Here is a 22,758-nt window from a genome sequence, read left to right as displayed (position 1 = left end):
TGTGTTTCTTCTGTAAATACACCCAAGCTTTAAAAGGACAGCTGGGGTTGTGTAGAGGGAGGCAACTGTCAATTGACTGCCATTGAATCACCGATACAAGTTAATGATGAATGTTAAGTAGAATCGTGTCTGTGACTTTTGGTTGAGAAGGGGTTTATTCCAGCCAGTCAAATTTCAGCACCATGGACAGCGTCCCGCAGAAACGTGCATTGGTTCACATCATGTGGCTAAAGAATAGATCCTATTATACATGTTTAAATCACAAACAAAAAGGCCTACAAGCCCAACAAATACATTAATCTGTTCAAAGTGCCTTAGCCCGAGCATCTAACGTCATTAGCACACACAAACTCATAATTCACTAAGTAAAAACGCATATCCTTTCATAACGTTTTCATAACGTGAACTATGCTAAATAATATTTCTCATTGAAATAAACAGCGTGGTTTAAAATGAAAGGCTCTCTTGTGATATTTGATTTAGTGAATTACTGTGATGATTCATTCCGTTTTGTCTGTGGCAGCCTTCCTGCCACCGTAACGTTTTTAACACATGATCCACTCTTGGACAGGCTCCTGAATCGTGGTCTCACCAGAAGAGGGCATTCCGATTCTGCCTGACAAAGTTGCTTTGACATGCAAGCGCGATTAACAGCAACGCCAGGCTGTATTTCAAACCGAGCAACAACGGGAAGGAAAAGAACGTTGGGACGAACAAAAAGATAAATTGGATATTTGAATATCTGACTGTCCCGTGACAGTCGCTGACAGCGTTTGGCAGAGACTTGGGGATAACATACCGCTACTTTCCTCTGTGCGCCATGCGCGGATCCGACTGAGCATCCTTTAGAGCAGAGACGCAGAGATTTACTGGGAACCCATGGGCTGCTTTACCTCGTTGGAAAATAACGCCTCGTTTTATTGCTTCATGCCATCGCGTTTGTGAAGTTCTGAGATTGGATTTTCGAGGAATCTCTACGCGCATGTAAGACTGACATGACTTACTTGGATGTGGCTTCGTTAATGCCTGCGCCTACTGCAGTACTGTTTTTGGCTGTAACTTGAAAAAAAAAGAGAGCGATCCTTCGCCGCGAAGATATGGATAGAGAGTTCTCAGTCCGGATTTATAAGCTTATTAACCTGGAGTTGGACGTAAATGACATTCGCGCCGGTTCACTTGCACGGCTATAGATGCAGAACTAAACCGGATAGCACCACATCCAGGTCCGGGAGAGTAAAGGGCAGGTGCGCTTTGGAGTCAGCGGCTGCGCGGAGAGACCGGGCTAGTGGATTAGGACGATACCTGTCTGTGGTGAGCGCGTCATGCGGACTCGGATGTCGCGCACAAGAAGCCATTAAAACCTGTAGGCTGGAGCTAAAAGATAAGCGGATATGGGTAAGTTTATTTATGTTTCCATCGTGTTCATAACGTAGGTTGCTGCAAAGAAAAAAATCTAATCGACTTGTCCTCGTTTTCTCATAATACACAAATAAGGGCTTGTTTCGCCCGAGCAGGCATCCGCTCCGAATCAAATGTTTGCATCGGGGGTGGAGAAAAAAAGAACGTCTATTCAAATGCATATTGTAAGCCTTTTGATTTCTTTTATTAAGTGGTTCGAGATGCTTGTGGAATGTGGCTGAAACCTGCGCTGCTGCCTGTTAGTCGCAGAGCTGCAATGTGTTTTTCCTCCATGTCCTGGAGGTACGGTTTATTAGTGACTGAAGATTCTCATTGTATATTATTATATGATTTTATTTTTTATTTTTAAGACTCTGCAGTTAAAATATCCCATTCAGAAATGGCCAGCAAAGCAAAAATAAATAAATAAATAAAAAACAAAAAGCCCGTTTGTATGACTGAGGACTATCCATTGTTTTCTTGACTAGTTAGAGTGGCTGGTACATTGACATGGATCGGAATGCTAATCACGGTAAATGTTGGAAGCCAGTCAACTTTATAAAGCGTGGCCCCGCATAATCAGTCTTTCTTGTTTTTTTGTTGTTGTTGTTGTTGTTGGTGCCCTATCTGTACGCACGAAGCCTATTGTCCATTTGCAGCCCGGTACTAACGCCTCCTCAAAACTCTTGTGGGTAGAAGGCACCAGTCTTGCACGCTTTATTTATTTATTTATTTATTTATTTTTTTTATAAAAGACTGATTTTAATTCAAGCAACCCTTCGTTTTCTGCACCTGCTATCGAGAACCACTCTCCAAATCGCGCATGAAACTGTGCGCCTATGTACCCATGCTCCGTATATGTGTGTGCGTGTGTGTGTGTGTGTGCGTGTGTGTCTTTGTGTGTGTGTTTGTGTGTGTCCGTCGTCGGTGTACCCCCTCACCCCATTCAATAACGCACGATCTGTGCGCATGCACGATTTCCCATTTTGTCCACACTTCTAATTAGAATTTACCATTTTCCTGCTCTGTTTCACGTACGCCTGCGCGCAGTTACCCACTCATAACTCACCCCAACCACCTCCTCACCGCCCTCCCTTCTTTCAGTTTGTCCCTCTCTTAGTATTTAACTGTCTGCTCCTTTTTTTTATACCCCCCACTCCCCACCCCTCCCATTCATGTACAGATATATTTTTGCTTGTTCCCTTGCTCTGACATTACTTGTCTTCTCAGCCATTCTTAACTAGTATACAGATGACCAAGTTGACCGGTGGTGCTGTGCCATTAATTGTGAGGCTGCCACGGAGGGTTACTACACCACATCAATATCAACTACAACAGCACACAACAGCCGTATGGTGCAGGCTGTATGAGCTCAGATGCATTTGAAGTGCACTTCTTGTTTAATAATAGAAATCGGTGTTTTATCGCAGAGCATGTCAGAAAGTTCTGAACACCGGAGGCGCAGGGATTTTTGACTTAGACTCGCAAGCACACGTGCCTTCGAACCAGGTGCTAAAACCTAAAATCGGCAACTTTTCAACCTGGCATGGCGTGATGCTTGTGCCCACAATTATCTGATAATTACATGGCGCTGCAGTCTCAGTTACCCGCCAGTGTAGCTGACTGAGATGCTCTTCATTAGCAGCATGCAACGCATTTAGCTTTCACGGACCATATCCTTAGAGATCTGCCTTTCAGAGAGGGAACAGTGGGGCAGGGATAGTAAAAAAGCCACAACCACATATGCAGTTGCAGAGCTGTAAGACAAATTTGGAGATTGCATTCCGTGGGAAAATTTGTTTAGAGAAAAAGTAAAACGACTTCTATGTTCGTTTCTTAAAAGTCAGGGTCACATTTTCATCTATTGTATGTGAGTTCAGAGCATCACAATGCGGGCAACAGATGACTTTCTGCCAGCCCAGCAGCCTCCAGCAGGCAGTGTTCTTGAAATGTCACGTGAAGCGGGTGAACAGTTTGGGTCAACGGGCTCCATGAGGGCAAAAGCAATGTCGTTTTTTCTTTTATGTACATTTGCCTATATTAGAAAACCAATCAGTGGCTTATGAAGAACTCTTGACTTGCCATCCATTTCACGCATCTTGTTTAAGATTGCAGTCTGAAACAGTTCACAGTAACGCTGCCAGTGTTTATGTGCGCCACAAAATGAAGGACTGCCGTAACTGTTCCACAAAACACAATTTAAATTGGTTTCAAAGATTGCACTCAAAACAACTTTTGATTCCTCAACCTCCAACTCAAAAGCTTGCACAGCTGAATGCCAAACCCAACTCTTACCTGAACCTAATTCTAAAAGTAAATCTGAAACCCAGTCTACATCCCCGGGAAACCTTTGCAGAACCATTTGGAGTTTTCTAGTGTTTGTGGACCGTTTCTCGCCATGCAAGATTTCAAAAAGATGTACTTTAAATGAAAATGTCACATGACCCCCTGCGTCATCTCCAGTGACGCAGTGATGCGGAAATGGGACAGAAGTGTTTCCAATTCACTTTTGAGATACACTTTTATATAAATACCTCTGGAAAACCACCTCATGAGAGCGTCAAAATGTTTTAGCAATATTTGACAGGTTTTCCGAAATGTAGGCATTTTCATTACCGTTTTTTTATTAAGGTATTTAGGTTTTTGTGCATGTTTAGGGTTGATGGAAATACAATTGCTTGATCAGAAGAGGCCAAACATCCCATTTAGAGCGAAATATCCAGCGAAGTCACTGTCCAAATAGTTTTGAACCTTGGAAAGAACTCCCATTAGCTATGTTCCACGTACATTTTCATAATAAACATTGTGATAAACAAAGGATAAGCTGTTTCCCGGTAATGCTTTGTTGACGAGCGCATGTATTCACTCCGTTGTTGTACAGAGAGGCGGAAGGGATGATTATTAATTCACGGTCCACATTCATGGAACTGTTGCCGCCGAGGGAAATCAAAAATCAGACACAAAGGTAAAAACAAAGCAGAGTTTATTCGTGGGTGGACGGCATTCATGAAAACCCTCCCTACAGTGCTTTTCTACCTAATCAGCGTAACAAATACAAGACAGGCACACCAGGACACAATGTTTTCCGGCCACTGTTGAAATGGGTCTGACTTGGCAGGCCTTGCTATCATCTCAAAGATAATTGGAGACTAATAGGATGGCTTAGGCTGATTCAGGGACGTCCTTCCTTGTGTGTTAGGCGGCTGTCCAGCCTCTGTGTGCAGTCAAGACTGAGGCCGGTAACAGTTTTGTCAATGACAGGCAGCAAATAGCAATGAGCCACTTGTGTGCACTCAAAGTGCACCAGTTAGTGAGTCCATTTGCCAAGTTATTAAGCTACATTTGGTTTTATTTTAGGTCAGCAGTAAAGTGCACTTACTCTCTCTATGTGTTAGGGTTGAGAGGCAGAAATAGCGATCTTCTCGTGCTGAGGACAGCAGCACTGTCTGCTACATAACTAAGCATCGCACACATGCCTTTAGCAAACTTTAGCTATGACTTATCCATCTGCATTACAGTTAAGAGTGATGGCTGCGCAGAGTGACAAAGAAAAATGGCAAGAATAGATCCATATGTCAGATGCTGAAAACTGAAAAGTAAGCCAAGGCCACCATTCTCCATAAAAGGAGGATATGAGTGCGAAGGACAGAAACAGGAAAAGACGGGTGAAAATGGATGTCAAGAAGGTGAAATGGAAGGGCCGGGGAGATGGCTTTGACCACATGCATTAAAAAATGGACTTCATATTATATTAAAAAAAAAAAAAAAAAAAAAAAAAGAAAAGAAACATCCACAATGGCTACAGGATTCAAGGACATGAAAAAGTAGCACATTTTCAATGCGATGGAGAATAGAGGAGAAACTGTTCATCTTAGCAGATACAGCAGGAGAACGGTAATGGTGAGAGGTAATAGAGACACAAACCTCTTGAGTGACACCTCAGAGGCTGACTTGTGCTCCTTTGTGAATGAGATTAGAGGAGTAGTGGGGACGGAAATGGCTTACAGAGGCATTAGCGCATGGAGCTCTCATTAAACCACATATCGTGTCAGTAAGGGGAGAGAGGTGTTTTGTGAGGCAGCCTCAATCTGTAAGAGATGGCAGAGTCACTTCGAATAATGCAAGCCTATTATGCACATGGGAAATAAAAGCAATAGGGGGTTGTTTCTACATCCTCACGGGATACGAGTCAAATGAATTTTAGAATGCATGCATTCATGTTTAACAGCACACACGCGCTGTTCCCCAGTCAAAAGTGTTGTCTGTTAAAACTGCTTTGATCATACACGGAACATTACACATGCGCATTCTTCTACATCAGTATTCATCCGTTTTCGCTACCTGTTTATTTTATTGTCGGCCTCAGAGGCATGGGCCTGTTGACAAATCAGCTTAAGCGAAAACCGGCCGGGCCTCATTCAGAAGCGCCGCATCTTGCGATCGCCATCTTTTACCCTCTCAGCAATATTTATGCTTAAGTATCACAACAGTGGCATCCAAGATGAAGAAACGTGATTGATGCATCGGCTGGTGTAATCAATAGCCAGCACAAATTATCTGCACAGTTCCACTGCTCCCTCCATCTGTAAAGAATGATGAAAGATTCCTGTGAAAACAAACAGTAAGTGTGTTTCTCTCCATCGCACTCTTAGACACAGACAAATACACATGCAATACCCATATGGGATCAGCAGATGCTTGGCAAGGAGCGAAATGGCTATGTTGGATACCATATGCTGTTTGAAGCCCCTCAGCCACTGTATGTCAGGCACTTATTTCTGACAAATCCTTCAAAGATTGCAGAGATACTACGAAATTGAAAGTACCCCTTAAGCCCCTCATATGCACCAAATACTCTGAAAAATCTGCATATTCCACATTTCAAGCAGAAGTTTACGATCAGTCCAACACAACAACATGGAGCACATTCATTCTAATGAGTCAGTGGATTCTGAATGGCTCCTGCCGACACATTTTACATGTTGTAAGCTAATTAAAGCCTGGACCACTTCTATCCGGACGTATTAATCTTATCTCACGGTAATGATAGTAATAAACTCCATACTTGATGATATTGCCTTGAGAAACACACAAGTAGTGTATCCCCTCATACCACCTCCTCAAGGGGAAATCAATGTATCTTAATGACAGATCATTAGTGGCTCTGTGAAGGGAAACGATTTTAATGGAAACAACTCTGTCTCACCTCAGAACAAGGAGCGATATCACAAGACACTACTGACCACTTTACTTTTAAAGTGAAGAGATCTCCATTGCGCCCGTGGAGCTGTTCTCCGTAGCTGCACTTGGCATTCACGTAGCCGTGTTCTGCACCAGAGAGGAGTTGTGTAATTCCATAGGGCATACAGCCATTTTTATTCATTTATTTAGACCTGTGTAAAGCCGAAGTGATGATTCACACTGAATCTGTACTGCTTTTGGTCTGGTTAAACATTAAATGGCTGGGGTCTAAATTGAAACGCCTCCGAGACAGTATATACAAACCATCGGCTCTTGAATGCTAATTTGTTCTGTGGAGGCTGCTTTTCGTGACTTTTGTACTTCTGCAGTTGCTGCATTGATTGCTTAGGGATGGACTGAATATAAGTACAGAAAAAGATATGATAGGGCAAATTGGAAGTTGCTTTGCTTCTCCTTTGACTGTAAGTATTATAGTTACTGGAAACATGCACCTCAAATGGCATCAACCTAAGCACCTAACATCATGTAATTAGCTTCAAGTGGTGTGCTTTAACAGAAGATAATAAAACATTTTTTTAGACCACTTAAAGCTAATAAAAGTTAACATAAAAGCAAATTTAATAATATAAAAATGTATACAGGGATAGGCGCCAGCAACCCCCACGACCCTAGTGAGGATTAAGCAGTAGAAGATGAAATGAGAAAAACGTATATAATAATAGTGAATATTAATATATTACATCAAATTTTAAAAAGCTTCTATTGTGATGGCATGCTTGGATACAACGAAATTATAAATTCCCATCACTGCAGTGCTCTACAAAGAAACAAAATACATATAAACTGTAAATACACAGATCAACACCATAATAAAAATCAAATATATTGCACAAGAATTTTAATATTAAGGAGGTGTTATATGGTTGAGTGGGAGGCACTGGATGGCTTTGGAAAAGAAACCAGTCAATAGTTAAGTACTACTAGTTTTTATGGCCACGTATCACCTCCCAGAGGGCAGGAGGTCAAACTGGTGGTGGCCAGGATGAAAAGAGGCCTTCTCATGTTCCTTGCTTCTTCCTTGCTCCTTGCTCTTGAGAAATAGCCTGCAGCTGCGATGCCATGGAGTGAGGGCAGAGGGCAATGATGATTTCTTTGTGCTGTTCTGATGACCTGTTGTAGTGTTTTTTTGGTGACCAAGTCTGTTGGAAACTGAGGTCTTCATCTTGTATGGTACATTATTCTCTTGGAAGTGGCTGTTACAGGGAGACAAATTGTTGGCATACGGGCATAATAATAATTATATTATTATTATTATTATTATTATTATTATTATTATTATTATTTCCTTAGTGATCCCTCATGGGGAAATTCCATCTCTGCATTTTGACCCATCCATTTGTTTACACTGTAGTGCATACAGATGGAGCACTGGGCTGCAGCCTCACTTGTACATTGTTGGAGACCATACACATGGTCAGCAACAATATATGGATAATGCAGGCCATTCAAATGATGAATCATTGATATTAAAGGGTCCAGAGTGCTCTGTGAAGGCATTGCCCTCTCCATTAGACCACCATCAACACTCTGGACCCAGTTTGACACTAGGTTGGATCCATGGACCCATTTCTGACCGTAACATCTGCAGCCTCAGCAAAAATCAAGGTCTATATGCACACGTGACATTTTCAACTGTGTGCGCACAGTGCACTGTCACATTTCTTTGCCTGGCTAGCATAAATAAAAGCGTGCCTAATCAAAGAGTTTTTTTTTTTGTTTTGTTTTGTTTTTTTGTTTTTGCTGCTGAGACGATCCACCTCAAGGTTGATTCTACATTCTGAGATGCTCTCCTGCTCAAGAGTTGCAGGTTGTCCTCCTTCAGTCTCATCAACATGACATGGCATTTTTGCCCAGAGAGATACTGCTTACTGGATTTTTTTTGAGCATTTTTTTTTCTTTTTCTTTTCATGTTTGACTGTGCTTGAAAATGACAGTAAATGAGCGTTTCCAGAAATACACAAACAAGTCAACAATCATGCCCTGGTCAAAATTGCTTGGATACAACCTGACTTGTGTGACTTGTATCCACGCGATTGACTGATTGGATAATTGGATAAATAGTTACAAGTATGCAGGTGTTCATATCAAAGTGCTTGGTGAGTGAGAGCAGATAATGTAGGATGTAATGTGCCAGTTCTGGCAGTTCATCAATTACTGTCAATCCCAATCTCCCCAGAAATTTTGCAACATGATAAAACTATATATGTAAACAGGGACGCTTAAGGAGGGTGAATGTGAAACTGTGCAGGCAAAGTGGAAATAAAACTAAGTCAATTACATGTTTATTGTGTCAGTTTAGAGGACATGGAACTGTAAAATCAGGGACTGTTTATGAGACATAATGGAGGAATCTGACAGCCTCGAATATAAGATATAAGCGTTATGTATGGGAAAGGTAAGTGTAGGACACACCCAATCTCTGGAAAATAGCACAGTGGAACATGAGTAAAAAAAAAGAAAGAAAAAAAATCAGTAATGGTATGGGGAGAAACTATTGAACTACTGCAACTGACATATCGCTGACACCTCTAATGGGAAATGTAGTTTAAAGACCCTGCTCTAGAGGTTTTGACATCTAAACATCAAGTGAAGATAGACACTCATAGATACTCATCATACACTGATCCTTAAATCATAACACACAATTTGAACATTCCCCTCTCCGCATCAATATTGCTGCTAATACAAGAAGAGCATCTACATTTTAAAACACAGATACATGATGCTTGCCTCAGGGTCTCTTTGGAAGTCCTAAATAATATTACCAAGACTGCTCTGCCTCATCTCTTCTTGGGCAATAAGTCATGTCGAGGTGTGTTTAAATATATCTTCTATTTTCAAGTTTTACGAAAACCAAAGTAGGGCATGTGCTGCACGCTATATTTCGGATTCATTGCAAAGAGGTGTTGGATACTAGCAGGGAATGCATTTGTATGTGTATAACCTCAAAATTAATATTTACTAGGTTTAGCTAGTTTTTAAGTTTGTGATTATCTAACTATTTTCTCCATTTCCTTTTGCTTCCCCTTTCCCCTTTCCATCACTACAGGCTCTGCTCTGCGGCGTCGCTGGCTAGTGGTCCAACTCCTGATGCAGGTGTGGCTGGCGGCAAATCCATCTCTGAGTGAGCGCCCATGCCCCAAGAGTTGTCGCTGTGATGGAAAGATTGTGTACTGTGAGTCGAGCGCCTTTCGTGATGTCCCGAAGAACCTCTCAGGAGGCTGTGAGGGCTTGTCCTTACGGTACAACAGCCTTGCCAGTCTTCGTGCAGGCCAGTTTGTGGGGCTAAACCACCTCATCTGGCTCTACTTGGACCATAATTACATTGCCTCCGTAGATGGAATGGCCTTCCAGGGGGTCCGCAGGCTTAAAGAACTGATCCTGAGTTCCAACAAGATCACATCACTCCACAACACCACATTCCACCCAGTCCCAAATTTGCGTAATCTCGACCTGTCGTACAATAAACTGCAAGCCTTGCAGCCTGGGCAATTCCAGGGCCTACGGAAGCTTCTCAGCCTGCACATACGGTCAAACTCTCTAAAAACTATCCCTATGCGCCTGTTCCAAGATTGCAGAAATCTTGAGTTTCTTGATCTAGGTTATAATCGTCTGCGCAGCATCACTCGGAATGCATTTTCAGGCCTTGTCAAACTCACTGAGCTGCATCTGGAGCATAACCAGTTCTCAAAGATCAATTTCTCCCACTTTCCTCGCCTCTACAATCTGCGGGCTCTTTACCTTCAGTGGAATCGCATTCGCTCAATGAGCCAGGGCCTGACATGGACCTGGGCCTCCATCCAGAAACTGGATCTGTCAGGGAATGAACTGACAGAAGTAGATGCTGTAGTTTACCAATGCTTACCCAACCTGCAGACCCTCAACCTGGACTCCAACAAGCTGACCAACGTTTCCCAGGAGGTGGTTGATGCCTGGATCTCTTTGACTATGATTAGCTTAGCTGGGAATGTATGGGACTGTGGCCCTGCCATCTGTCCTCTAGTGGCCTGGCTGAGAAACTTTAGAGGGGCGAAGGAGACCACCATGATTTGTGCCTCCCCCAAGAAAGCCCAGGGTGAGAAAGTTATGGATGCTATTGAAGCTTTTGGTGTTTGTCAGTCAAACCCAGCGACAACACTTACAGTGAGTATTCCTCCAAACCCATCCAGTATCCCCGTGCAGACTGAGCGTCACCCAGCCATTCTGGCTTCTCCTACTGGTTCGGGAAAGAGAGGCGAGGGACCTCTTAGGGGTCCCACGTCATTAGCGGTTACCCCACCTGTGGCACTTCCCCCAGAACCAGACTTGGAGCCTGTCTCTTTCCATAAGATTGTGGCTGGAAGTGTTGCCCTTTTTCTGTCTGTTGCTATGATCCTGTTGGTAATCTACGTATCTTGGAAGCGCTATCCTAGCAGTGTCAAGCAGTTGCAGGAGCATTCAGCAGCAGCCCGTAAACGTCGCAAGAAAGCTAGAGAGACGGAGCGCACCCTGAGCTCTCCCCTGCAGGAGTACTATGTGGACTACAAGCCCACCAATTCTGAGGCCATGGATGTGCTTGTCAACGGGACCGGACCCTGCACGTATACCATCTCAGGCTCCAGAGAATGCGAGGTATGACCCACACCACCGCCACTCCTCCTAAACAAAACTCAGAGGTAATTATTTATACTGCTTTGATAGTCTTCTACTTCAATACCTAGCCTAACAGCAGGTTACGCAAATCCTGTGTACCCATGGGTTACTTCTGACCTAAGTAAAGGTTGTTTAGCATCCCTTTGTGTTTAACAAGATATCTCCTTGTTTCCAAATGGGTGTTTGTATATTCGCTTAAACCATAGTCTCTGCTGAGAAGCAAATGTTTGTCTTCCCACAGAATTGTGAGGAAATACACATAAATGAGGCTGATTACAGATTATGTTCTGCATAATCTTGAGATTAACTGACACTGTTTGCGATTTGTGTTTGTTCAGGTACTTTGACTTTTTGTTGCTTGCACACCGCACACTTTCTCCTTCGTGTGTTTGCTCTACAGCTATTCAGTTTTTGATGAGCAGTATTGTGTGGGGAGAAGAGCTGAATGAAGGGAAGATACACTTTTGGACACTGGTTGTGAATGCTAATAGAGACTCTTGTCACTGAACAGAGCTCCCCCTGAGTCGAATACTTCACGTTTTTCTTGGCATAGGCATGACTCAAGATAGTTGTTGCAAAATACTTAATCTCGTAGTCCCTGAAAGCACTTCCTTTCCTGCTGACTTGCTGAAGTTACTCACTTGTTTGCACACTTGCTTAATTGATTAGTCACGCTTAAACTATAATGCATACTTTCACTGGTTATTCACACTTCAATTCACACGGGGAAGGAAAAACTACTTTTGACACAATCTCACAAGTACACACACACACACACACACACACACACACACACACACACACACACACACACACACACACACACACACACAAGGAGTTAGAGCGAGAAAGACAGAGGGAGAGAGAGAGTCTTTGATTGTCCCGAAAGGAGTGGGATTCCTTTGAAAGGTTTTGTACACAGGCAAGTGAATTTCTTCAAAACGGTATTTATAGAATACAACGATATGGGAATACCATTTTCTCCTCTGCTTTCAGTTACTGCACTTTTATGTACCTGACATACTGTACCACTCTTGGTTAAACATTGTTATTCTGCAGAGTCTCCACAAGTTATCCAAGTAAATGCAAAGCAAAGCTTCTATAAAAATGAATTCCTTATCACTGGTTACCCAACCCATTTGAAACAGAGGCCAAGGACGGGCTTGGATGATCGTGTGCTGTATAAAATTCTCACTGAATACGTGTTAGACATATTTTGGTTAAGCTCGCTGCATATTTTCAAATCAACATCACATGATACTCTAATTTTGCAATTTTCATGCATTTCCGTGGAATAAATTTCTGTCTGGTTCTCTCTGGAGGAATGACTGTAAATGCTGAGGCTTCAGCACAGAAGAGGTGGGCTTGATCCACCATATATTTTTCCATTTCTGTTAGTGACTGTCTGGCTTTCCTGGAGGCAGGTCAGCCGGTAATATGTAATACTTGCAGGTAGCTCTCACTAGTTTTATTGTAGGAGGGGAGAACAAATCACAGCTGTTGCTGTTGTTTTCCGTGTCCTCCCCCATGCAGGTTTTGAGTGGCTCCTTTTACATTACGCTGTTGCCTTACATCGAATGTGAGTTTTCAGTTGCAATATTTTGTTATCAGCGACAATGTGGAGGAAGAATACACACGTCTGTTCTTTTTAAGCAGTTGGATATCATTCCATACAATGTCAGGCAACTTCCATTAAAATTATATGGTTTTCACATGGCCTCATTTTGACACTTCTATTGTGTCTTCAACCCAACACGCGATGCTGTGTGCAATTATTATGATATGTCTGCAATGACATCTTATTATCAGATCAAAAACGAGGTCATAAACACAGGCTGGCGTCACTCTTAGCATTTAAGAGGCTTTGATAAAAAGAAAATGAGTAAAATGCAGTATTTTTCCAGTACAAGAACAATGCAAAGGTGTATAAAATGTATTGCAGAGACGCACTGACTTTTTAACTGTGCCCCACCAAAAACATAAACTTCACAGAGCGAATATTTCAGAAAATTCACAGGGTTGTTATGGATTTCATCAGCCTGTACAGGTGTTCATGTGCTTGTGGCTGCACCCTATAATTTAAATCATTAGCTAATTAATTTGCAAAGCACACAGCAAGAGGCAGCTGAGAAAAAAAAGGTATAATGATACTTGCGTTAAATGTGAGTATGGGAAATTGTCACGTTTTAATACTTACCCTTTTTAATTGGGCATTAAAACATGACTGTGTTTATAACAAATTATATGTTACTTTAGTGACTTCTTTTTAGTAATTACATTTTGAGAGGGACTTTTTTTGGAGGGGGGTGGGGGGTGGAAGAGGTAACTGCCACACCAAATGACACATTTTAATTTTCCAAAAAATATTCTAAACTTTATTCTCTGATTAAAGTGAGTTTGGGTGAATTGTCTATTATCAGACCTGTACAGTACGGTCTGGGAGTTGTGATATATGAAAGGTGCCTTCCACCTCCACAGTAAATCATGCAGCGCTGAAATCGTTGCATTTATTATCATTAGCCCTTCATCTTGACTTAACTGCACTTGGCAATCTCGTCCACTCTTTCATTTGGAATTAACAATTCTGAGAAGGGCATGGGCCAAATCAGCATCACGGATCCAACAGACCGGAACAGCTTGGGAAATAAATAGTCCTTGAAATAGTATGATTAAATGCTGATGCAATCATACGGCGGAATATTTAACAAATAAGTAGGAATAAGGGATCAACAATAGATCAAGTAAATACTCCAATGAGCGTAATAAAGGGGACTGTTAAGTGAGAAATTTTCTACACAAAAGGTAATAAGAACATTAAAATATTTTTACAGTACTTCAGCTCCCAATATAAACTTCTGTTCTGGTGAACCATGAACCCAGCCTGGAAGCAAGACAGACCTTTTTGAGCCAGAATGTTGGTCTGGAGTCTCTCCATGCTCCAGGGAAAGCTCTGCTGGTCCAATCCAATCATTTGGGTGGGCTTTATGCAGTGTTGGACAGAAGAATAACAGTGACATAGTCATCAAAATCATCTGAGTAGTTGAATTTGTTTAGCCGAAACACAGTTCCATAACGGAATCCAAATTACCAGACTCATATCCTGATAAGCTACTAAATCAGCAGGTTCCTCAATGCCTCCTTAAAGAAGACAGCACACCAAGGTCAGATTAGATGTTTCATTTTAAGAGCTGTGAGGTGCTTTCTTAATGTGCTCAAATGTATGATCTAAAAGAAAATTAAATCAATTTAGAAGGTCTCAGAGTGACATAGCATTGAGCGTAAATGTTTCTCAAGATGTGGATGAGACGTTATATTAGTGGTATAAGACCTTCGTTATGCACCTTGTGATTAGTGTGGTTGTTTTCTTTTCCATTCAAGGCTTCCACTGTTTCATTCCTTCCTATGTACGTCTGCAATCTTCTAATTAAATTCTCCTGATAGCTACCGCCAAAAGTATTAAATTTTTTTTTCTTGTACAGCTAAGCCTGTATTGATGTAGCCATATTTCACAAACATTGTTTTCACTATCTGTATAAGCATTGAAGGAAAAGTGAATGAAAACCCAGCATTATGCTGATTCTTGTCACATTAGACGTTCTGTTTCTACAAGCTTTCTTTTGTATTCTCTGCCTGTTCCACATTTATTTTAGATATCCTTGAAAGTGCATTCTCTTCGGCCTTATCTGTCCTTCTGCCTCATCTTAAAACACTGTTGTTGGGAGACAGGAACTATCAGTCAGGAGTCCGCAAAGTCCTGAGTTCATCTCAGAATGTGCTCCCATCTTGTTTCTACATTTTGTCGCCTTCGTATAGACATAAATCACTTGGCAGAATGCGGCAGCACCTGCTGCACTCTGCCCACCTCACAGCCTCACTTCCTCTGTTCAGGCTCGAGGACATAGCAGCTTAGGTCTGCCTGTACCTCCTGAACGGGAATTGCTTATTCCTCCTGTGGCACTCTTGAAATTTATTTCATTTGGATTCTGTGCCATCAGAACATAGGAACCCTGCACCTCTTCACATGGCTGTCCTTTATCATCTCTTGGGTCCACTTGAATGCGAGCCGGGCGGCGTTTTTTTGGCAAACAGCCTGAAGATGGTGCAATCCTCATTTTCCTGCGTCACTTCAGGATTATTTCAGTCAGGTCATTTTACATCTTCCTTTGATCCACTCCATTCCAGCTGTACTCCTGATATTGACAATTATTTCACAAAAGCTTTGTATGTGATTTCACCTTTGTCATACATGAGGACATTATTTTTTGTGTCCCTTGTCATTTTTATTGTCCAACCTAATTTATAACCTCACTACATTTTGTTCAAGTCTCTAGGAAGTGTAAAAGCTAAGTGAACTATGCAGATATCTGGGAACACAAAGTGCCTCAAATACGCTTTGATAAGGCTTTTTATTATAAGCTAGGATGAGCTGCCATCTTATGCTACGCCTTCCGTTTATAAGCAAGCTCTGAAACTCATTTCTTCCAGCAGGACTGTTACATACCCTTTTGACTCCACCTCCTCATCCCTTCTTCTGATACTGCTGCTGACCTTTTCCCAACTACAATCATCCACTTACTATAATGTCACGCTACATATGGCTGTCTCTGAATTATTTAATGTTGCTCCTCTTTTTAAGGAGCCCAGACTCATCTGACCCTTGAAACAATTACACGCCACCTGCTTCTTTTGAACGTACACTACAAACCAGAAGTTTGGACACACCTGCTCATTCTATTCAGTGAGAAGGAGTGTCCAAACTTTTGACTGGTAGTCTTCAGAGAACTTTTTTTAGAGATCCTGAAGTTTTTCTAATTGCTGTCATTGTAATGTCTCACTACAACACAGAGACATCTCTTTTTAGTCCTTCTTGTCCTGGATTTAAAACAGCAAAATTCCTGAATGTCACTGAATGTTCCTTGCCGGCCTACAGATTTGTATACACTCATTACATTCAATCGATGAATCATCTGAGCCATTCATAAGCAAACATTGCAGAATGCACACCGACTCATATTCAGTTCCTTAAACAAAAATATCATTATTTGTCCGATAGACTGCGTTAAGATCTCACCTTGGGGCCGGTGGGATATTGATGTGAATCTTTCATACCTAGCTGACATTTACCGACTGAAACATTAATTAAAAATAACACATCATTAACGAACATGTTTTAATTATCTGTACTGGCTGCTTGAACTTTTTCCACACAACACCCTATTGACTGGTGAAATGAACAGAAGAAGCTGCCCTTGTTTCAACTTTTTATGAGGATTCTATATACATTTATTATTATTCTGTGAATCCACTGTAATTTATTTGCATGATTCAGATAAAAAAAAAATGTTTCATACTGAAACTTTTATATGTAGCTCTTCAGCTCAGTGTCTTCCTGAAACCTGACAATATTGGGTCTGGGATCCTTAAGCCCCTTACGTTTAAAAGTCTTTCTCATTGGCAGGCTTCGCACACACATTTGCTTGTAAGCACTGTCTTGAGGTTCTAAAAGCAAACTGAAACCTCCTAAGTGACATAATTACATGTTCCTGATTAGAAACGGCACCTTATTGAACAAACTCAGCAGATGGTGCTGTTTATAGTGGAGAGAATTATGGAATTATCACCGGCATTCATGATTACACAGCATAAAAAGTGACTTAGTGGTGGTTATTTGTATGGTGAAGCACATCAAATGCCTGTAATTACTCAAGTTGTTTCGTGGCAGTTTTTGTGAAGATCAACTGGCAACCTCTGGGACTGAAACAGGAAGTCTGCAGTTCCTTGAATGACCAGTTGAGGCTGTCCTAAAAGTAAGGCACCACCACACTGGACTCAAATTAAAATTTTACAGTATCAGTTTGTTTAGAACAGGTACAAAGAACAAACAAACAAAAAAAGACAAAAAGAAAAAAATATATTGGAAAAACAGTTTGAGCTTGTTTTTACCATTCATGACAATTATTCAGGGATTTTTATTCACCTTTCATGTGTGTTGTGGTCTAAAATTACCTAAAGATACCTGATTAAGGATGCGGTGCTTTTGAATGTCACCTCAGGCTCCTCTTTGTCTCACACACAGCAAATTTATTTCTTAAGATGTAAGAACGTCAAAGCTCAAGGGTGAATATATATATATATAACTGTAGTCATTTGTCCTGCAACGTGTACATTAGTAGCTGTTTCATAAGGTTTGAGTCAGATTTCCTCTCTCCCTTTGTCTCTCCCTCTCTTTACAGTCCAAGGTCATGGTGTCAGATTGTTAATTGCTTAGAAAAAAAAATCAACACAAACATTGGGAGGCTAGCCAAGGGCAAGTAAGCTATCTGTAATTCAGTGGGGAGGCTGAACTTCTCGACGCTAGTGTCTTCAGCCGACAGTTAGCCATGTGGGAGACTTCAAACATGTGCTGCGCGCGGGAGAACATCTCTCTCATCCGCTAATCCTGTCTGTTTCACACTCTGGTTCCATGCCGCTGCTTTCTGCACTGCTGTTTGATCCATGCTTAATGAGGGTGTTAGATCGCCAATATAGCAATTACATTACCTGGAAAAGAAGCAAGACTCCTTTCTTTTCCTCACCGTTTTCACAAAGCAAGCCAAGTACATCATTAATGCTAAGCTTTCTGATGCACTGCCCCTGTTATCTGTTCTTCTCTCCGTGATATTCATCTTAAAATCTTCTGCAGTTTGAATCTGATGTACTTGCTTTGTACGTACTGGCTCGGCAATTATTATTATTTTCCCCTTGCTGGTATGTTCACTTTCAAAGCCATTTTTCAAAGCTTTGCTCATTTGTTTTACAGAGGTCTCTTGTCTGTTTTACTACCTCACACTTGTTTCACTACCTACTAATGAAGGACTGCCGCTCTACACCGCTACTCCTTCCATTGAGTCCCCCCATATAGATGATGAAAGCTGAATGACATCCTCATTCCTGTGTTTATGAATTTGTTCTCCATAGCTGATAGAGAACAAATGCGGCATGTTTGAGATTATATTAGGGCCGCATCCCAGAGTGGTCTAAGTTTGGCTGTCTACCCACATGTGACTGTATTTACTTGCAGCGGTAGCAATTAAAAGATGTTCCCAAAGCTCTGAACTAGCATCTGTCTTCCTGCAGCAATTCTACACCGAAACATTAATCATGTAATAACAGAAACTATCCTTAGAGAGAGTGTGCAGCCTTTTTTCACTATGATGATTATGATGCTTTATAGCCATTGAATTGTCTCTCGTATAGATGGCTGAATCGTAAAGATCACAAGAGCTAACTGCCCTCTGCTGGATTATCAATGTAGATAGTTTCAATCAAAATCATTGTAACTGTTTTGGCATTGTGACCTTCCAAGCTATTTATTTGTTAAATTTTGAAAAATTTGCACGGAACGTACTTTTACTAATACTTCTGTGAAAGCCTAACCCATTGCTTTCGGTCATAATGCATTTTGTGCACTGTTAAATTATATTGCGTTCATTGCGTTCATTAAAATAATACAGAGATATAACACCAAATATACAGTTTTATAATCTAGTCTGTCACAGTATATTATATATTAGAGGGAAATTTAGTATTTAGTATTTTTTTCTTCATAAATTTTGGAGTAGTCCACCCAAACTCAGTAAATTGACACAAAGGCCTGTTGTATCATACAGTGAAGAAACACACATGAAATAGATTTAACTTTTAATATTTTTATTTCAAAGTGATGAATAGCTAACTAAAGAAAGAAAAATTTAAAAGTAATTTTCAGATGAGGATCCCATTTTATCTGTCAAACCTCACAGGTTTAAGGAAGTAACATCAAAATCTGTGTTTTTTTTACTGATTTTTTTTTTTTTTTTTTTAACAGACAAATAAGACATGACTGAATGAGACTTTTTCTTCACATGTTATTATTTATTATATATTATATTATTTATTTATTTGCACCATAAGAAAAACAATTACAAAGAAAAAAAATTAAATTAACACATACACACACACATATATATATATATATGTATATAGCGATTTCCGGTTGCTTTTAAAAATTTCTGCTATGCCAAGCAACTAATTTACTTTTCTTTTGTTGTTTTATTTCTAATATTTATTGCTCTAAACAGGCTAAAAGGAAGGTTAGAGGACATTAGCATGGATCCAGCCTAGTGGAGCACTCATTTTTACTCATTAGCTATATTATCATTTTCAGTAAGGTTTAACAGCCTGACTGCCACCATGGCCATTAGTCACCAAAATTAAATACTTGTAAATCAGGGAGTGTGAGGGAAGATGAAGATGAGTCATCAGTGGACCGATATCGAAGTACACTGTTAAGCACCTACAGTGGTACATCTGTTGAAGACTAAAGGCCATAAAATTAAGAAGCAAAAGGTGACCAAGCCATAGCTGTGATGGGCATCTTTAATCACTTTCCCTCATCTTAGAAAACACTCATGACTGAGTGAAGCACTTCTGCTGAAGTTGTGCAGACGCATTTGCTCTGACCCGAAAGTGATGTGCTATTTATTGAATTGACAATGAGTCAAGTATAATTAGTCTGTCATCCTTGCATAACGCCGCTGTCAGATGGAAATATTTTAGCTTTCCAAAGTCAATTTTATATTTGGTTTTAATAGGTTTCATGGGGCCTGTCAAAGATCTCACTTGGAATGAAAGACCGTAACTCTCAAGTAACTAAAGTCTTAATTCATTACTTCTAGAAAGAGCTGTTATGTGATTCTGTAGCTCCTAATGAACTAACTACTGTAATTAAAAGCAGACTAAAAGAAAGCGTGGCATTGTCTTTGGGGTTGTGTGTGGGTGGACAAAGAGTCAAAGAGATCACACAGATCCATGCCTCCATAGATTTTTGTCTTCTTTGTGATCTGCGGCTCCTAAGTGGTAATATCTGGGTTTCAAAAAATCCAGTTAACAGGCTTCCTGTTCATAAGTATTGTCTGGATCGTCTTGGGACCTGATCTTAAGGTCAACACTCCAGTGTATCCTTGCTACATCCCCTATTTCCACTTAACTGATTAGAATTCTGCTCAGGACTGTATGTGGGGGTGCAAACACCGCTTGATTGACAGCTGAATCTCCTGGTGGATTTCTAACACCTGTTAGGATGTGAAATTGTACATCTCAGGACTCAGGACTTTAATGTCATCCTTATACATAGGGTCACTGTCCGCACATGCAACGGAATGTGATTAGATGTTAAAAGGCAGATGGAGATACTGAATAAACATGGAGCAAAGTAACACAGCAATCATGCAGTTTGTTTTGTATTGGGAGACCATCCTAAGGTTATTTTTATTTATTGTTAGTTTTATAGCTGAATACATTGAGTCACTATTTCAGAAATTGCAGTTATGCATATGGAGTGCAGAATATACTATACTGTATGCTATAGTATGCAATATGCTTATGAAACTGTATGAACTTCAAGTAAATGCACCCCCTCCCATAGAGCCAAGGAGATGTTTGTGCTTTTATTGGTAGTGACAGTATTAAGGTCATCCTGTCCAGCAAATTCAACAGGCAGGAGGGACAGACTGGTACTCGGACTTGAAGTGGAGTAAGACAGGTACGCAAGGGAACCTGGCAGAGGAGCACGTTCAACATGATGGAGCAGTCGACAGGCAGACAAGAGAAGCAGTTAGAGAGCCAGAGGAATCAGGCAGTCATCCAGACTCCACGGCAAGATTGGCAGACATCCGTCCACAAAGACACATAGGCCTTTGTCCACAGACAGCTGTCCATACTCTGATTGGTGATGGATGAAAGCTTTTTTTTTTTCTTTTTAAAGAAAAAGGAAGATAAGAGGACGATAAGATAATAAGTCTGAGGCAGGGATCTTGAAGATTGGCAAGTTGTCCTTAGTGGTGATATCAAAACTTTTATGGACTGAGGGTAGTGTCCTAGAATTATAGGGCACTTTTGATCAAACTTGTTTGATTAATAACGTGACCTGGACAAAAAGAACTTTTCTACTGAGATGAGAACATTAGTGTGCAACTGAACTGCCTGCTAGACTAATAGAGGTGGTGTACATAACACTGCAGCCTCTTTAATTAAGATGACAGAGTCCTTGTTTATTAGAATGGTGATGATGATGGTAATAATAGATAGAAAGTAAACGTGAAAGTGACCAAAACTGCAGTTCCTCAAATGGCCACTTGAGGCTCGAGCTGGAAGTGCTTCAGTACCCATAAACCACCAACTACATGGTTCAAAAAAAGACCAAACAAACAAAAAAAACACTTTGGTCCTAAAAATTAATTTCCATATTCACGACAACTGCAAAGGGAGCAAAGATTTATATAACGGCTTAAGGTTATGCATAATTTAAGGCATGCTTAGTTTGGGTGACAGGTGGGTGCTATAAATCTAGATGTCACACGTACCACCTCGGCTCTGCTTATGCTTCATGTCTTTGACCATTTTTATTTTTGAGTTAGGTGGCATCAAGCACTGCCAAGATGGCCACACCTGGAGAAACTGCAAACGAGCTTGAAAACTGCTATATGGGTGAAATCACGGCATTTTCATTTAATCTTCATATGTGATGGAAAAAACATTCAAACTGGGGCACATGATTTAGCCTTTCTGATTCAGTTCACTCTACATCTTACACTAGACTATCAAACACTGCAACACTGTAGCAAAAGCCATCAGACATCAGATTTCTGATCCTGCTGTGATGTGCAGCCAGGTCTTTTGTACTGTGTACATACAGTATATTTATATAACATATATAGGTGTCTGAGCAGGCTTCCTGCATGTGCCGCATCCACTCGTGGCGGCATTCAAAGTAACCTTCATCTCCCCAGCTAGGCTATTCTCGGAGGTTTTCGTTCCGTTGAATCTCCTATTCCTTTTAAAGCTGCTGCTCTGTGCTGTGTCAAGCACATATTATTTTTAGTTAATTACCTGTCTCTGTCAACCTCTAGCATCCCACACTGTGGCCTCGCTGCACAAGCCTGACGCGGGGTTGTCTTCTACCGCAGGAAAATGTGCACCTCTCGTGATTGATGGCTTCTGCTCTCCCACAGATTCACTTTAGTATTCTGGCCTCACACGTCCAAGCTGCAAAGAACATAATATAAACACATGCTCCAGGAATAAGTCAATTTTTTTCTTCTTGCGTGGTGTTTCCAACACAAACACAATGACATCTCAAGACACTGGTGGAAAGAGAAGGGGTAAGGCAGAAAAAAGCGAAAGAAACAAAAAATGGCTGTAGTGTCCCTGCTCTCCAACACACAGACTATTCTTAAGCAGAAGCTGCCTTACAGGACAATATGACCCACGCAACAAATATCATATTATTTGAAGCATCTTTAACAGTAAAATTTAATGGCTCCTCTCATTGATTGGATTAGCAAGGTAATAAAGGCACCATATTGACAAAACTGACAATGGATACGTTGGGGATTGATTGTGCCATGAAGCTAGTGAGGCTACTTAGGGACCGGGAACCCTGCTCTG

General features: G+C 41.0%; 1 protein-coding gene across 2 annotated transcripts in view; it reads left to right on the top strand.

Moving 5' to 3' along the window:
- Nucleotides 1–643: 643 nt before the first annotated feature.
- LOC124996878 (leucine-rich repeat transmembrane neuronal protein 4) overlaps nucleotides 644–22,758 on the top strand; it is a 102,791-nt gene continuing 80,676 nt past the window's right edge. The window contains exons 1-2 of one of the 2 annotated variants that reach the window (XM_047570256.1): nucleotides 644–1,395; nucleotides 9,710–11,271. In XM_047570256.1, coding sequence (XP_047426212.1) covers nucleotides 1,392–1,395; nucleotides 9,710–11,271 — 1,566 coding nt within the window. In that variant the 5' untranslated portion in view covers nucleotides 644–1,391. Of the gene's footprint in view, nucleotides 1,396–9,709; nucleotides 11,316–22,758 lie in introns of both variants that reach the window. The other variant, XM_047570257.1, reaches the window with a different exon arrangement.

Source organism: Mugil cephalus, chromosome 19 (genome assembly GCF_022458985.1).
Source record: "Mugil cephalus isolate CIBA_MC_2020 chromosome 19, CIBA_Mcephalus_1.1, whole genome shotgun sequence".
NCBI classification, from domain to species: Eukaryota; Metazoa; Chordata; class Actinopteri; order Mugiliformes; family Mugilidae; genus Mugil; species Mugil cephalus.
The sequence above is the reverse complement of the archived record's forward strand: the minus strand, read 5'-3'. Positions and strand labels throughout refer to the sequence as shown.